Here is an 18,283-nt window from a genome sequence, read left to right on the forward strand (position 1 = left end):
GGACTATCCACACCAACTGGCGGCAGCTCTCCTGGGTTTCAGGCAGGGGGCATTCCTGCCCCAACCTGGAGATGCCACTGGGGATTGAGGTGACAGACGGAGCCCGGAGCCAATGACACGGAGCCCGGAGGCAATGACAGGCAGAGCCAGCTAATTCTCTAGTTTTGTCCCCGCCCTCCTCCTCCCTTCTGAGTTCTACAAGGGGCAACATTGAGACTAAGAAGGAGGGCGCTGACAGCCAGGGCCACCACTCCCTTTGGACTGGTTGTAAGGAAGAAGGCAAGCAGGTGGGGGCTCCCCCTGCTTGCCCTAGTAGACAAGCCTCCGCTGGCTACAGACATTCCCCAGTATTATCAGCATGATAACACAGGAAGCTGCCTTTGGCCAAGTCACACCAATGGACTATTTGGGTCAGGGCCATCTGATCTACTACACCAGTAGTTCTTAAGCTTTTTTGGGTCACAGGCCCCTCTGAGAATCTGACGAAAGCTATGTACCTCCATAAATAAATAAATATAATCTATTTTATTGCAGTGGAAATTGATAATTTTTTTTGCGCCAGGTTCAAAGACCTCCTGAAGCCCATCCATGAACCTCCAAGAAGTCCACAGACCACAGGTTAAGGACCCCCAGTCCACACTAGCCGGCAGCCGCTCTCTGGGGTTTTGGACACGGGTCTCTCCGGCCCTCCCTGGAGATGCCAGGGATGGAATCTGGACACACGTGCCCCACCGCCAAGCTGCAGCCCCTCGCCCTCAGCTTGACAGGACCTGGGTGTGACACAGGGCCTTTACAATAGACTCCCTGCTCCTAAATATGTTAGGGGGCAGCCAGGCTTTTTTGCCCCGCAAGCCCCGACACGTGGTGCCTCTTCGGCACTTCTTGCCACAAGCAGGAGTGCTGACAATAGACTTAGGAAGGCGCTCAGACCTCTTCCTCCATTCCAGTGGTGGTTGGCCCACTGGGGCGAATGGGACTCTGCCCCACCAACTTCAGTCTGTCCTCACCCAGCCCCCACTTGCCCTCCTTCTTACTTACATCCAGCCCAGAAGGTAGTGGCACTGGCTGTCAGCTCTTTTTCTTTAGTCTCAGTATAGCCTTTGTAAAACTCAGCAAGAAGGAGGCCGGGGACAAAATCAGAATTAGCAGGCTCTACCTGTCATCGGCTCAGGCTCCATGTGCTCTTTGGGCTCCGCCCCACCAGTCTCAATGGTCACCAGCTTCCACTGTGTGCTTTCTGAGTGAGGCCAACCCCATTCTGAGGGGTGGGGAAGGAAGAATTCACTTGTTTTCTTTTTCCCAAAGGCATCGTTCTCTACAAACACCGGACAAGCCAAAAGAGCGTGTGAAGTACTACGCTGACTTCATTGCTTCACACCCCTCTTTCTGCTGCCTTCTTTTTTTTTTGCCAGGTCTCCTTGACTTTCATGTCCCATGCCATAATAATCAAGGAAACCCTACAGGGCACCCTTGAAAGTGCTGCTGATTAGCCCGAAGTATGCTAATAATGAGAGTAATTAAACCAAAGGGGATTTTTGTGCGTACGCCTGTGTTCCTTTATATTTTTCTCCCTGCAAATTAATGGTTGGCTTTGCTGCACAAGTGAATAAAAATCTTCTCTGATGACAGGAAAAAAGTCAGGATCATTTTATACTTGTTTCATGAATGTAATTTTATCGTTGGTTTTATGTCGGCTTTTCCCCCGACTTAATGTTGGCGATACAGATTTTTTTTTTTTGCAAACCTACTATATATTGTGGAAAACTGTTTGTTCGCTATGCATTTGGACACCTCTTAAGATATCGTAACCAAATTTTGCATAATGGGTTTCTGATATCTTAGATGCCGTTTTTGAATCAAGATGGCGGACCGAACCATTCAAAACGGCGCAGGTTTTAACCGCTGATTTCAAACTGCGTTGCTTGTTGGGTTTCTTAGAATTCCCGAGCAACTGCAGGTACAAGGCTGTTAGTAAATAAATAAAAGAAAACCCTCCTCCTTTAAAAGAGGAGGGGGAAAGAGCGGGACTGCGGCAAGACTGCTGCTGATGGAGCAGGGGAGCTGTCCAGCCAAAGAGTGAGAAGCGCAGGATGCGACCAGGGGAGATGTAGAAGAAAGTGTTGCACTGGCAACCTCCAGGCAGCAAGCGAGAGGCTTTATTCCTGGTACAGTAAGGCCCCACTCATGCGGCGGGTTACGTTCCAGACCCCTGCTGTAAAGCGAAAACCATGGTAAAGCGGAACTCATTTAATAGAATAGAGCACGATGCCCAAAAACCGCTGTAAAAGTGGAACAAGCGCCGTATGAGTGGGGCTTTAGTCTAATTGCGTCTAATTGAGACCATCACATTAGCGAAGTGCCATAAAGCAAAGCGCCGTAAAGCGGGGCCCTACTGTACTGCTTCTCTCAGCTCTTCCTGAGGCATCTGTGGGACCCACAGTGCATGGGCTCACAATTCTTTCTCAAGAGCAGAGTTCAGAGATGGAAGCTGTCATGCTACCCGACGTGTGCTATGCACCTTCTGTTGGGGGCTTCAGCTTAAATCCATCACTGGCTGGTCCCAAGGATGACAGGGGAGTGTGTGCACGTGTGCATGACAGAGAGGGGGGCAGTGTGTGTGCATGTGAGAGAGAGAGAGATTGAGACCAGCCGGGGTATGCCTGATCCCCTGACTCTACAGTAGAGGTGGGGACAGGGCCGGCGCCAGGGATGAGTGACCCCTTGGGCACCAGCCTGCCCTGGACCCTGGCACGCACACGCATGCACGCCCCACCTACCTCTCCCTGAAGGGCCCCTCCTTAAGGTGGGTGGGTAGCACTCCCTTCCACGATGTGCGATGCAGATTACGGAAGGGAGCACTACCCACCCATCCTAAGGAGGGGCCCTTCGGAGCCAGAGGCCCTCGGCTAGGACCCGACCTGGCCACCCTCCGGCGCCGGCCCTGGGTGGGGAAACTCAGGTCTGGAGGCTAAATGCAGCCCTTCAGACCACTCTATCTGGCCCTCGGAACTGTCCCCTGGCCACACCCCACTTGCACCCTCCTTGAGTGTCTTTTCCTGGCTGGAATGCGTCCCTAAAACTCTGGCAGTGCTTCTTGTTTGTCTGGATGGAGGACAGAGAGGGGTGCGTGAGTGTGTGTAGAAGCTAGCCTCCTGTACAAAGGTAAAATCTGCATTTGTTGCTCCACCCACTTCTGCTTCTGGCCCCGCCCACCACTGGCATGTGGCCCTGACATGCTTGCCTGCAAGAGAATGCGGCTCTTGGGCTGAAAAAGGTTCCCCTGCCCCTGTTCTGCAGGCTCAAGGCTGCTAATTTTGGACTTGAGCTGCACCTGCCTTGGACCACCCTCTTTGGCATTCTCTGCAGGGCCTTGGCCCAGGTGAGAAGTCTTTCAAGGAGAGGGTCCTGGAAGAGCTTGTCAGGGTCAGTTGTCTCCATTTTATCTGCACATGTGCAGGGGGCTAACAACTGGGTCCTCCTACGAGATGAAAGTCTTACCAAGTTCCGCAATGGTTCAAACAGGTGGGTGATGCGAGACACAAAGTTCACTCCCCACTCTAATCTTTCTCCTCTTAAAAAAGAAAGTTGTGACTTGGGATATAAGGAGGCAGCAAATTCTGTCCCAACCTGCGTTAATCGCAATCAGCGCCGTTTCCATTCCGCCAAAGTTTGGTTTCCTGTCTAATATTAAAGGGGAGGAAATTCCAAAGTGAAAGTGCCACCACTCTAAAGGCCTGACTGACTGGGTATATAAGGGGTGGGACGATCTTTCAGCTATCCTAGTCCCAAGCGGTATAGGGGCTTTACACACAAGAACCAGCACCTTGAACTTAGCACAGAAGCAAATTGGCAGCCAGTGCAATTCTTTCGGCAGCAGGGTAACATGTTGGCAAAAGCCTGCCCCAGTGAACAGAACATGGAAATTGTGGCAATTTCCATTCCCGTTCCTGCTTCTGACAGAATTCTCTGACATCCTTAGTTGTGATCTACCTTACGTTCTGATGTATCCCACTCACGAACCCCTATCGACCCAGGGTGAATTATTTATATCTTGCTTTTGGTAAGAACTATAGCACAGGGTGCAGTGTACATTCAGAAAAACTCAATATTGATTCTCAGCTCACAGCAACAAAGATCGCTTTGTTGTTTCATCCCCAGGAAAAGGGAGCCCACTGTCACAAAATCCACCAGCCTGTACTGGAACTGTCACAGATACAAAAGTGCTGAAGGAACTGGATAGCTCATGGTGAATCTGCAGAAAAACACACCAAATGCCATCATTTCTCTTTCCCTCCCACGCAGAGATTGCATCGTTCCCCACACACCTGTTGTCTGCGCTGATACTCCTGTACTTTGTCTGTCAGGGCTGACCACGAACTGGTTAGCAAATTCTCTGGAGAGATCCGCGGGACTCCCAGTTGTTTACAAAGCCACATTGCCTGGGAGGAAAAGTAGAACGGGCAGGGGGTCGGGGGGGGAGAGAGAGAGAGAGAAGGAATGAGAGCTGTATCTTTCCAAAGGAAATGAAAGTGAAGGGATACACCAGGATTTTCAGTTTTTCACTGCTATGCGCAACTTATAACACTTAGTGGAAAGTATTGTCAGAAATACTTTGTCACTTTAAAAGGAGATATATAGTGTCTATTTTGAACTTCAACAGAACGGAAATCTGGAAAGTTTTCATTTAGGGTGCCACTTAAAAACACACGCTCTCCATCTGCCACCCTCCCACTGGAAGAGTCTGAAGCCTGGATTTTCTCCCTGACTGCCAGGGAATGGAGAATCAGCAGGGACACCTATAGAGACAAACACACCTCCAGGGAATCTTAGTATCTTAAATTGCTCCCTTGTGACAGGTTATACATGTAATTAACTGATACAGAGTTAAGGCAGGATTCAGCCTTAGGCAGGATAGGGGGAACAGTGGTTTAGCGTAAGGACAATATTTCAGGTTAATAATAATAATAATTTATAAAGTGCTTGACATTTCAATCCTACTGGTGCCTAATTCCCTGAATTAATTGGGGCTTACTCCCGGCTGGGGAGAGGATTGCAGCCTCAAAGTGTTCCAATTCTTTTACATACATTGTTAGCAGGGAATCCATACAACAACCCTGCAAGGTAGGATAGTTTACCTGCAGAGATGCAGGGCAAAGAGCCTAAAAGTATTGCCTAAGGCTACTTCAGGAATTTGGAAGAGAGGAAAGGTTTGAATTTGGAACTTCCTGGCTCACAGCTTAATCATTATGCTAGCTTGGCTTCAGGGACTGCAAACTCTGAGGATGGGACCTTGCTACCTGGGATTGTGTACACTCAGGCCTCAGAGCACTCTTCAAGCAATAAAAAGGAACAGAGATATGCACTACCAATACCCCTGGAATTTGCACAAGGGTGGTTAACCTGTGGCCCTTCAGAAAGTGTTGGACTCCAGCCCCGTAGCCAGCATGGTCAATGGTCAGGGATGATGGCAGTTGTAGTCCAACAACCTCTGAAGAGTTGCAGGTTCCCCACCCCTGTAGTAAAGTGTAGGGCACAGCCATAGTGAGCAGCACCTGAATCCAGATTTGGAAGGTGCCTTATCTCTAGCCCAGGATCCCTGAGATCAGCAGCCTGACTGGGCAGAGCCAGGAGCCTGAAATCTGGCAGGCAAACGATCCTACTCTGTTCAGCCAAAGATGCCAGGGAAGACCCAGAGTCCTACTATTTGTACCAGGCCTGGATAACCCAGAGGGTTCATGCTTCCTGCTAATTCAGCAGTAAGGAAGCTGTGGTGCTGTTGGACTCCATCAGCTCCCACAACCAGCAAGGTCAATGGTTAGGGGTAATGGGAGTTGCAGTAGTCCAGCAACGCCTGGAAGGTGACAGGTTCCCCACTGCTTGTCATAGATGTTGCTCGCAGAGTGCAGATGTCTGAGAAAGCGGCACTGCAGGGAAAAGGTGGGAGGGGGATATGCATGAGCACGACAGCTGGAGGATCTCATGTTACCCCCAACTAGGTATGGAAAGATCTGTCAGTTTTGATTCTCTCAGTTTCTCATTTTTCCAATCTTAAATTCGGATCTCCACATTTCGGCAGCAATTTGTGATTTTATAAAAAAATCCTCATGAAAATTCTCCAGCATTTTCACATGAAATTCTCCTAACGCATATTTAAAACATATTTTTAAGACAGTTTTGACTACTGTACATATTTTTGCAAACAATTTCTAGGCATAAAATGCTTTTTGAATGTTACTTTCACTCATATACTCATTTTTATGCACATTTCCCCCTAACATACGCATTTTTGTAAACACTGTTGGCAAACTGCATTGCAAAATTCAAATAAGCGTGAATTTCGAAGGATGGTTGTGATTCAGTTCTGACGTTTCAGAAAGTGTGAATGTGAAAGATTTGGCTTGAAATGTGAACTGAATCGAATTCCTCACCCACCCTTAACACACACACAATTCCTGCTTCATCAGGACAGCTACTGTGATGGAAGCAGGATGCATCTCCCTCCCTTGGGGAGACAAATCATCTCTGCAGGCCCCCACCCAAACAGATTACTGGGTTGAGGCTCAGCTATGCATCTGGCTAGAGGTAAGAACATCAGGAAAGCCTGGCTGCTGGATCAGGCCAAAATGGGGCCCATCTAAATGCAGCATCCTGTCCTCACAGTGGCCAACAAGATGCCCTTTATAGGAAGCCCACAAGCAGGACTTGAGAGCAACAGCACTCTCCCTCTTTTTGCGGTTCCCAGCAACTGGTATTCAGAGACATATTGTCTTCGGCAGTGGAGGTAGAATGTGGCTTGTAGCCATTTAATAGCCTTATCCTTCAGAAATTTGTCTCATCCTCTTTTCAAGCCATCCAAGTTGGTAGCCATCACTGCCTCCTGTGGGAGGAAACTGCCTAGTTTAACTACCTGTAGCTCTTTGCCCTACCTACCCCTCTCCAGTCACTTTCTCTCGGCCTAACCTACCCCACAGGGTGGTTGCATACGCCTCCTTGAGCTCCTTGGAGGAAAGGTGGGATATAAACGTAGGACGGGAAAAGGAGGAAGGCCCAGCAAAATGCCAAGCCTTTGTATATACAGACTCTAATAAAGGCAATTCATTCTACATCAGCTATCCATTAGAAACATTTCCATGTGAAACACGAACACACAAAAATCCACTTACAATAGTTGTTTTCCCAGAAGCTGGTGGGCCAAGTATACAGATCTTTGGAACTGCAGATTAAAGGGAGAAAAAACATGAACGTCAGGACATCCCAGTTGTTATGGATCCATTGTAATTTATAGAATTATGCCAAGACACACAATACACTGTTGTGACCCTGGAGACAGATTCCTCATCTTCAGGGGATGAAGGCGAGGCCTCAGAAAGGGAAGGGCATGCGGAGACAGGCCCCCAGAGTGCTTTCAGATGAACCCGCTGGGCCACTGCCTCCCCCGGCCTGAGGACGTGGCACTGCCATCCTCTGAGGACTCTGCTGCAGGAGACCTGGGGATCCCCTGCTCCATCACGGCAGGAGACTGCTGGGCCCTTGGAGCAGAGCAGCAGCTTGCAGCACAGGTTGGCCTAACAGTCAGGCTGCACCTGCTGCTACTGTTATATAAAGGCTCCGTTTCAACTTGTTCAGCTGGAGCAACTTCAGAGCTGTGTGTTCCCCAGAGCACAGCGAGAACCTTGCCCTGCATCGCCTCGTATCCAGCCTGAATCCTGGCTGCCTTGCCTGACACCCTGGTTGGGCCTTGCCTTACTGCACCACAAAGGCCAACAAAAGGAAGTGCATTCCTAGCTGGCCACCAACAGCCCATTAATCCACATGCACTGTTAATACAATCTAAGAAATAAAAGAGGCAATAAAAACAGAATTAAAAATAAATATGAATATTTCATGCAGAAATGTCATGGACCACTGGTGGTCTGCAGACCACAGTTTGGGAAGCCCCACTCTAAGCAGTTCACAATAAACAATCTAAAAATGTTGTTAAAAATACCAGTAAAAACAAATATTAAAAAACTAGTAACATAAAAAGAAATGTAATCAGTTACAGTATAACCCTTCTTAAAGTTACATCCCTGGGTAGGCTTGCTGGAAGTGAAAGTGCCTGTCTAATATCAGTGGGCAGGGAGTTCCAAAGGCACAGGTGCTGCCACACAGAAGGACCGATTTCTTGCACGTGCACAACAAACGTGATGTGGCAGGTTATTAGGTATAAAGAAACAGAGAGTATGAACCATAAACACTTTTTAAAGACACTGCTTGTTTTGGAAGTGTTGGCCTGTTTTTGTTTGCAATTTAATCTTAATTATAACTCTGACCAAAAACTCACTCCTTTGAAACTCACTCCACTGCCCTCCATTCCTGACATCTTTTGGCTTCCTCTAAAATCTGAAAATTGGACTTTCACATTGCCCTTGGAGGTTGCGATCTGGTTCCCCACCACCACCACTGTCATGTTATATGGAAACACCGTGATAGCCTTGTCATCTAGAGTATTTTCTTGGAAACCTGCTCCCTTCCACCCTTCACATCTGTTCCAAAGGTACCTGCAGAGATCATTTCAGTCAAAGATTCTGGCCAGCCAAAATAAAAAATGGCAACTCTTGCCAGATCGCACTATCCACAAGGGAGCCAGGCTCTCTGACCTTGCCAAGATAGCCAAGGGAGGAAAATGTACCTGCCTCTCAAAAAAGAGCTTTGCAACCACTTTCCAGTGTGGAGCTGGGCAGTGGAAATTTTTAAATCATGCATGAACCCCCCCCCTTCCCAAAATTACAAATTCATCTTTACAAAGTTATTTGACTTGGGAGATTTAAAAGGAAGTAATTCTGCCACATATTGGCTCTTGCAAGTGCAACAGAAAGGGGTATACAATGTCAAGGAAAGAATACTTTAAAAGGATACATCAAGCTGTTTTGGTCCCCTAATTTCTTTCAAAACATAAATGTGATTAAAACCTACAGGGGTTTTTTCCCTCTCTTCACGCCCCCCCTTAAAAAAAATCTTAACACCTTGAAACTCCAGCCTGGTAGCGAGGAATTATTTATAAACAGAGCCATTGAAATGTGCTCTGGTGCCAACACTAATCAACTTCTTCAACTGGCTTCAAAGCAAAATAATATATAAAAAAAAGAACCTTTCTATCTACAGATCCTTTTGAGGTTTAAGTAGGAGCACAATTTAAAATTCACAAGAAAACCCTGAGGTACTGAAGCTTTAATACACAGCTTTCTTGGACAAACGTTTGATAAAAAAATGAAACACACCATTATACACGGCATCTCAGGCTTTAATATCGCCCAGGGCTACCATAAATGCTCACTTTGTACTAAATCTGGTTTTCCTTCTGCCTAGGTGCTGGCAGCAGACGAGCCAATGAAGAAAGCGCCGGTTTACTCATTTGCACGCCAGTAAGAATCATCTATGTCACAGTCCCTAAACAGATGACACAGGCGGGGCGGCAAAGCATTTTACGGGGCAAACTTTGTATGTACTGTTTAACCCTTCCAGTTTGAGCACAGATCCTATTGTAAAGTCAAGGGGGGCACCAATTCAACAAAGAGTTAAGTGGGCTGAAGTAAACCCTTTTGATTTCAATGTGCTTAAGTCTGCTTCACTCTTTCTTGGATCGGGGCCCCATCCCAGCAGCTACTGAAGTGCCACAGCTGTCCATGCTCGAATTCCAAGAAGGAAATTCTAGTATGGGACAAAGAAGACTGTTGAGGACATTGCGAAAGGTCTGTTACCTAGAGCACTGCGCTCAACATCTAAGGCCCTCCTCCAAGTGCCATCCCATCGAGAAGCTCGGAGGGTGGTGACTAGAACTAGGGCCTTTTCAGTGGTGGCCCCCGAACTGTGGAACAGTCTCCCCGATGAGGTGCACCTGGCGCCGACACTACTATCTTTTCGGCACCAGGTGAAAACCTTTTTATACTCCCAGGCATTTTAAAGTGTATTTTAACAGTATTTCACTATTATCTTGTATTTTGGACGTTGTTTGGTTCTTTTATTGTTTGTTTGTTTTTGGTTCTTGATTTATTGTATTTATTGTACTTATACACTGTGCTTGTTTTATCTTTTATGTACACCGCCCAGAGAGCCTTCGGGCTTAGGGCGGTATATAAATTAAATTAATTAAATAAATAAATAAATTTAGTCTCCCACAGTGGTTCTCAAACTTTTTTCCCCACGGGCCACTTCAAAAATTGTTGATGGTCTTGGCGGTCCGTTTAATGACTTTTTAGCCTGTTGTACCAATTGTGATGCACTGCGCTAGATGCTGGGTTGTTTTTCACTCCACTTCCATTGCTTCTCTTATTTCTTAAATTGTATTTCATTGTACTACGATTTACCTGCCTTAGAACTCAAATAGTAATGCAATACAGTATAAGAAATTAAAATAATCAGCAAAAGTACAATTGCTCACAGGTGTCCAGTTAGATGCTCCTGGCCTCCCCAAAAGCAGGGCAGGAAGGCAATGGCTCTCCCACCTCTGCTGTGGCCTCCATCTTCTTCAGAGGCACTACTGCCTCTTAATATACAGTTTTCACACAGCAGTAGTAGCTAACACGCCCCAATAGCATGACCCTTCATGAATTTGTCTAAAAGCCACCTGAGGTAAAGAACGATGAGCTGCATCCAGAGATGTCATTACACAAGCAGAACTTCCACTCACGCAACAAAATTTCTCTCCCCATGGTGCAACCCCCAAAATTTGCTCTGGGAGGGGGCTCCCCCAACTTTCCAGAGCAGATGGGGGGCGTGCATGCACAGAGGAAAGACATTCTGTTGTGCAAGTTGACATTGTTCCACTCGCACAAAGATTTCGCGGGATTCGTCCCTGCCTTGCCTTAGGCTGTGTACCCACCAATTTAAAGAAGCATCTTTTCGCTAAGAGAAGCTGCCTCTGTGGCCCTCCAGATGCTGTTGGACTCCAATGCCCATCAACCCCAGCAAGCATGGCCAGTGGTCAGGGATGATGATAGTTGTACTCCAGGCACCTCTGGAGGGCCACAGGTTCCTGAGCTAAACAGAAGTCCAAAGAAAAAGACCATCTCCTTTCTTGATGACCATAGCAAGTTGAGTCACACCCAGCTTTAGAGCTGAAAGGTTTGCATGAAACCCCAGCCACAGGGCACTTTAAACAACAACAAAACACTCTCTGAAACAGATCAGAATGTGCGCCAGCTACATTCAGAAACAGCTCCTGAACACAAACGGCTTTGCTCCCCTACCCCACCACACCACACCCCAAATATTTAGCTTCAAATCCACCTCCATCTGAATCTCAGTCCTGAAGCATGAAGAGCTCTGGATGCCTCTAGTGACAGAGATTTTGTTGATGCGACGCAACAGAACTTCTGTAATGCTTTACTCTGTGCGTGTGTGTGTGTGTTGGGGTTTTTTTTAAAAAAAAAAAAGAAGCATCAAAGCAACACACCACCAGCCTTTCCCTGACAGCTCACACGGAACAAAAAATTAGAGTGCCATTGTGCATAGCCAAATCTAATCCGCCTAAGGGTGAACAGTTTGTAAATCAAATAATCTTGATGAAGGGTTAACAGCTCTTCATTGTGGCAGGAAAGCAGGCTTCCCCAGTTCGATTCATCAGCCTTCGTTACATGCATGCGCGCACGCGCGCACACACAGAGGTAAGAGGCCTACTTGCAGCTTCTCCGCCTGTGATGCTGTCAAGCAGTGGAATTTGTTAGCAGTGGCAAGCGAGTAACTAATACTAAACATAAAAATAAATGGCAGGCAAGAGCTGCCACCCCAGATGGAACCAGAAAGCCAAATTTTCACCAGAAAAAAGGGGGTAAGTAGCCAGCTTAATGACATCTGGAAGTTCTCAGGTGGGGGCACAGACAGTGTAAATAAGGGAGTAGTTCAGAACTCCAGTCATTCCCTGGAAATGCTGCTGCTGCTTCTAATATAACTGTTAGTGCACCTTTCTATTTGCTTTTCCATGGGAAAATAAATTTAAAGTGTCTTACAAACCCCAGTAACTAGCACACGGGGGTTTGGGTACTAGGCACATTAGGGAGGCAGAGATTTCCATTCCGCCCTGTGTTCGTCGCAATCAGCGCTGTTTCTGTTCTCCTGCAGTTCAGCTTCCACTAACGCTGTACGTCTCGCTGTCCTCTGTGGCTGAAACTAACGCAACTGAATACACAATGAATTATGCAATTAATTTCAGTGGAAGAGAAATGCCAGAAACAATGGAGAAAATAATGTAATTATTTATGCAATGTTTGCGGACTGAAAAAAAATATAGCGAATGCCACTTTCATTCACTTGTGTGATTTCCATTCCCGACACCAGACAAACATGCAAATTGCAGCAATTTCCACTCCCAATTCCAATGGAAATCTCCCACATCCCATGATCCTCATGGGTAGGCCTTTGTCTGGAGGACAGAAACAGCTGCTCTAAAAGTGAAGAGTTTTGTGTGTGGGAGGGAGGGGGGACATTTGTGAGAGGGGGGTCTTTCTTGATCCTAAGGAACCATTTCTAAAGGCATCAGAATAAACCCATCTCATGCAGCACAGAGTATAATAAAAATACTTTGATACAGCAGGTTCAAAGCCCTTCGTATACATTCTCAGCAGCCCTGTATAACAGCCAGTGATGTAGGCCAGCCTTATTTTCAAGGATGTCATTTTAGGTTTCAGAGTGGGGCATGGTTCCCAGCAAGGTTCAAATGACATCTTTTGCATATATATATATATATGGACTTGAGGGCTTTATAGGCCCCTTCCAACTCTACTATTCTATGATTCTATGATTGTTCTACCAAAATGTTTCAGCTTCCACCTTCATCAGCTGCTAACATACAAGTGCTGTTACCAAGGTGACCGTTATAGAGCTTTGAACGCTCAGAGGGGCTTCATTTGCAGAAGCTAAGTGATGCTGGTACTGTCCTCCAGGTTAAGGCCATGTGGCGCCAATGTGTCCAGAGAGTATATCCAAGCGTTCTCCCTCTTAGTCAATACTGCTGGATCTGTTGGCATCTCTATAGCTGTTGTAAAGTCTAACAGGCTGTGGCCCTCAGTGTTGAAATGTTTTGCAATGGGTTGCTCCTCTTTTTGTGTCAAGATCGCCGATTTGTGGTTTCTGAAGCAGGTGCCGTAGGTCAGTTGTGGTTTTTCCTATGTATTGCATATGACATCCTGGTCTTTTCCATTCAGTGATATAAATTATTTTGCAGGACCTGCAGGTGATGTTCTGTTTGATGCAATGTGTTCTGCCTGTCCTAGTGCTTTTGAAAGTAGTTGTCTCCCCGAGGTACACACAGGCGATGCAGCGTTTGGAGTGACAAGGATGAGACCCAGGATTGCTGGGTATTTTATGCACATTTAGTGTGGGGATTCTTATTAACTAGGCCATGAAAGCTGCTCCATTAGGGTGAGTGGGGCACTGGCCCATCAATCCTCAGCCTGCCCTCATCCAGCCCCCACCTGCCTGACGTTTTTCTTACAACCAGTCCAGGGGGTGGCCCTGCCTGCCAGCTTCTTCCTCCTTAGTTTCACAGTTGCCCCTGTAGAACTCAACAGGGAGGAGGGTGGGGATAAAACTCTCATTAGTTGGCTCCGCCTCTCATTGACTGCGGCTCCACCTACTGTTGGCCTCTCTGCCTTCTGCCCTGTCAATCGGGAATGGGCACAACCGCCACTGTACCTAGGTGCTTGTAGAAAATCATTGTGAGGTCTGAAACACAGGCACGGACGTCCCCTCTACATACCGTCCTTAGACATTTCTATCTCAGTGTTGCAGATGATGGTCAGGAACTACATTGCTGGGCACAGTGGTACTGATAGGTGATATACAGTTGGCTAGCCAAATCCTGCTTAAAAGAAACTCCTTGAAACTAAGCCGCCATTTTCCTTTTGCCAGCCAGAAAATGCCGAGGCAGAGCTAACCATAGAGACAGGCGCATGGAGAGCCAAAATTCTGGGGGCACCTCTGTCAGCTGCGTAAATATCATGGAGAAAGAGAGAGAGAGAGAATGCGTGAACCTTGGGAGGGGGCCAGAGGAGACAGTTGGCGGCTCATCAGCTGCCTCTATGTCTCCCCTCCTCTGCATTCCAGGAAACCTGATCAAGGGCCTTCTGATCTCCATCGGCCACAGATGCAGTTGTTAAAAAAAGCAGAAGGAGCAAAAAAGTGACACGCATTCAAAATAAGAAAAAGTAGTATCCCCACTGACTCTTGCAAGTTTCATTTGCTATTCAGAGAGATGGGAGGCAGGGCCGGTTCCATCAGCTCTGCTCAAAGACCGGCTCCATCAGACTATTCCTTGTGCCCCTAAACTATTTCCCTCCCAGCTGGTCATTATTATAAGAACTGCTATTTAGGAAGTGGCACCCCACTTTGCTTTTCTCCCCCTCTTCCCCCCCCATCTCTTTTTCCTTGTGTGTCGTGCCCTCTAGATTGCAAAGGACATTCTTGGTTTCATTCAGGAGCAGGGAACCTATCCACCCCCCCAATGTTGCTGAATGACAACTCCTATTGGCCCTGGCATACACAGCGAACAATCAGGGACAACGGAAGTTGCCATTTGGCAACATCTGGAGGGCCAAAGGTTCCGCCACACCTGGATTAATGGACTGCATTAATGGACTCTAAGTGCGTTTTTGGCCAGATGCTCGAAATGAATAATAAATATTACGCTGCTCAATGTTTGATAGGGACACAGGGGCATTGGAGGGAATTGCAAACATTTTAATTCACCCAGGGCAGGTACAAACCTTAAGAATGGCCCTGCTTTTCACCCTCTCCTTCAGATACTTTCCCTAACATCACCCCTCCTTCTTCATCCCCCCACTGCATACACATGCACACACACATACACACACACACACACACACACACACAGAGTTCTCTTTCCAAATAGCTTTCAAGCCATAGCTGCAATAATGGGAAAGACAGACTTGTGCTTAACAGCTTGCCGGCTGGGAGCTGCCCCTCACAGGCTGGATTCAACTCAAGAGCACATATCCCACCCAACAATTCCCTCCCTTTACTCACCATCGTAACTGTCTAGCTTTAACTGATTGATCAAGAAGTCCACTGGCTGTTCCGGCTTGTGAATTAGCAAACCTTTAAGCATCTCCTTTTTGTAAAAAAAGGGAAAAATTATGATTACTATCATTATTACTACTGCTATTACTGGCTGCGTACACACCATACATTTAAGGACATGAGAAGAGCCTGGCTCCTAGATTAAGCCAAAGGTCCATCTAGTCCAGCCTTCTGTTCTTACAGTGGCTAGCCAGATGCCCATTATGGGAAGCCCTAAAGCAGGACCTGGGCATAACAGCACTCTCCCCTCCTGCAGTTTCCAGCAACTGGTATCCAGAAATTTAAAGCACAATGAAAACCCATTCCCCCACTAAGGAAACCGGGGAACTGTAGATTGTTGCTGTGAATTGTACCTCTGTGGGTATAAACTACAGTTCCCAGCATTCTTTGGGAGAAAAAAAATGTGCTTTAAATATATGGTGCATATACAGCCACTATTACTATTACTGCTATTAAGGTTTGTTATTCGCTTGTTCTGCAGAGGTCTCCAAACAATTTACACCATATTTAAAAACAAACAAATGCTCTTTAATAACAACACATTCATAAAACACACATACAAGTAATAAAAATGTATAAAACAACTACAGTCACCCATCACAGTCACAAGCAGCTTTGGCAGAACACTAAAATCACCATCCTAGGCTATCAAAACCCTGGGGGGAAAGGTAAGTCTCTACGAAGAGATGCCAGCAGAGGCACAAGGCTGACCTCGCTGGGGAGAGCATTCCACAGGCAGGGAGCCACAACTGAAAAGACCCTCTCCCTTGTCACCACCCTCCAAGCCTCCCTCAAAGAAAGGACCCCTTGTTTAATGCATGAAGGCTCCAAATGAAACAGGGCCCAGTCCCCAAATCAGATAGGATAAGACAGGAAAGAGAGGAAGCTGCCTTATACCGAGTCAGACCATTGGTCCATCTAGCTCAATATCATCAACACTGACTGGTAGCAGCCCTCCAGGGGCCAGAAGCATAAATCTGATGTCAGCAGGCAGGGAGTTCTAAAGTGTGCATGCTGCCACACTAATGGCCTCCCTCACTGTGTTGTTGTGGGCAAAAAAAAGATAGGGACTGTAAAATACTTTACAGATGGGAAAAAACTATAGATGTGACATGTGCGTGTGGAGGAGAGAGAGAGAAAGAGAGAGAGATGGAGCATTTTGTGTGCGTATTTTTATATTATTCCTCTGCAATAAATCTCGGTAAGAGATCTCAAGGCAGAAGATCACTGTGCTCAGGAAAAGGCCGTGAACTGAATTGGGACCGCAAGTGCCTACCCACCATCGTTCTCATCATTGTGGATATACCTGCAGCTATGCCTAAAAGCCAGCAGAGGCCACTGCGGCCCTTGCCAAATTAGCCGTTACTCTGCAGGTCACCCTGCTTTTCTCATTGCTCAGATCCCGTTGCCTGGAGAACAAACAGGAGCAGAAGAAACAGAGAAGAGGCAAGCACAGCGTGTCATCGGACAGCAGAGTCACCAGCTGGTCCCACTGTATCCCTTAGTTTAAGGTTGCATCCCCCCGCTGGTCTCTTTAATGTCCCTTTCTTGGCAAAGCCGCGATTACAATTTCCACACAAGATGACAATTGCAAGGGGATGGGATGGGATGCTGCTGTATTACTGGATTTTATTTTATTGGCTTGCCACTATTAAAGGCGCCAGATCACCAATAAAACCAGGGTTTATCGGTTATCAACACAGATCGAGCCTGTACCTTTGAAAGCAAGAAAGGGTTCCAACAGGGACGGGGAACCTGTGGCCCTCCGGTTGTGGTCGGACTAAAACTCTCATCGTCTCTGAACATCAGCCATGCTGGCTGGGGCTGATGAGAGTTGGGAGTCCAACAGCACCTGGAGAGAAACAGGTCACCTATCTGTGGACTATAGCCACACTGCTGTGCCATGGGTTTCCCCTCATGGACCACTTGCAGATTGCTGATGGTCCTAGCGGACCACTTGATGGTTTTTCTGCATGGTGTAGCAACCGTACGTACTGTATGTTTTTGTAACTCCACAGAATTCAAATAGTCACACAATAAGATACAACATAAGAAACAAAAGCAATTCAAATACAATTAAAATTAATATCACTGTTCACTGTGGACATTCCATAGACCACCTGAATGAAGCTCACAGAGCACAGTCAATGAACTCAGTAGAAGGCAGCTTCCTATTCAAAAATATTTTTGCCCTGCTCTTCAGCCCCCCCCAAAAAAAGGCTCCCAGAGCAGCTTACAACCATCAATAATAACAGGGTCCCTCCCTTCAGCCTTGTAATCCCTTGTTCAATAAAATCAAAATAACAAACCGCCAACACCTACCCTCGCCTATAAAAAAGCATGGCAGCATGACTTGTTATTACAGACTAAGGCGGATTGCCTTTCTTCAGCTGCACCTGAAATACAACTCCCATCATCCCTCATAAGTTGCAACGCCGGCTGGGGCTGATGGGAGCTGAAGTCCCACAGATTCTCCAAAGCCGCCTTTCCCCTAGAGCATGCTGGGAATTGTAGTCTCTCAACAGGCCCATCTTTCGCGGCGGTTGCCGGAAATTCTCGCACCTCGCTGCCATAGCCCGTCCTGTTCGGACAACTCCCTCGTAAATCCTACCGTTCTTGGGGGGAGGCTGTTTGTTCCCTTCAGGCTGCCTGGGCGTCTAGGCCCAGCTTTCCCTCACCTGCATCATGTCGAAGAGGCGGTGTTTTTCCGCGTAGAGTCCCATCTGCGGAGGGATATAGAGAGGCCTCATAGTGGCGTCCATGGCGGCCCTAGCAACAGCTCGTCGCTAGGGGGAAGGCGTCACTGGAAGGAGGCCAAACTAATAACCTCCGCTTTGGCCACGCCCCCATCCTATAACGAGGCTTGCTGGCTCGCGTAGATACCGTGAAATGTCATCAAAAAGCGACAAAGCTCTCTTCACTCACCCCTCCCGGCACCGTTTAAGTTTTAAAGGGACAATGACAGCCTTTTATATATCCCTATATAGCTCACCTTTTATTTCCATTTTTTTAAAGAAAATCATCAACAGAGTAGTAACAACAAAACAAAAATCAACAACTTTTACATAACCCTTTTCCTCCCCATTCATCCTCACGACAACCCTGTGAGGTAGCTTAGGCTGAGAGATGATGACTGGCATTGTGCAGATATTAAAAATAGATTTTGGCATTGTACAAATATTAAAGACATATTATACAGCATCCAGAT

At 47.0% G+C, this 18,283-nt stretch overlaps 1 protein-coding gene across 4 annotated transcripts in view; it reads right to left on the reverse strand.

Annotated features, from left to right (window-relative positions):
- AK8 (adenylate kinase 8) overlaps positions 1-18,283 on the reverse strand; it is a 94,992-nt gene that overhangs the window by 74,617 nt on the left and 2,092 nt on the right. Inside the window, exons 1-4 of one of the 4 annotated variants that reach the window (XM_061604218.1) lie at positions 17,754-17,914; positions 15,022-15,106; positions 7,164-7,213; positions 4,326-4,439 (exon numbers count right to left, since the gene is read on the reverse strand). In XM_061604218.1, coding sequence (XP_061460202.1) covers positions 4,326-4,439; positions 7,164-7,213; positions 15,022-15,106; positions 17,754-17,837 — 333 coding nt within the window. In that variant the 5' untranslated portion in view covers positions 17,838-17,914. Of the gene's footprint in view, positions 1-4,325; positions 4,440-7,163; positions 7,214-15,021; positions 15,107-17,397; positions 17,482-17,753; positions 17,915-18,283 lie in introns of those variants that run through there. The other 3 variants (XM_061604219.1, XM_061604221.1, XM_061604220.1) reach the window with 3 other exon arrangements.

Source organism: Rhineura floridana, chromosome 20 (assembly GCF_030035675.1).
Source record: "Rhineura floridana isolate rRhiFlo1 chromosome 20, rRhiFlo1.hap2, whole genome shotgun sequence".
Classification (NCBI taxonomy): Eukaryota; Metazoa; Chordata; class Lepidosauria; order Squamata; family Rhineuridae; genus Rhineura; species Rhineura floridana.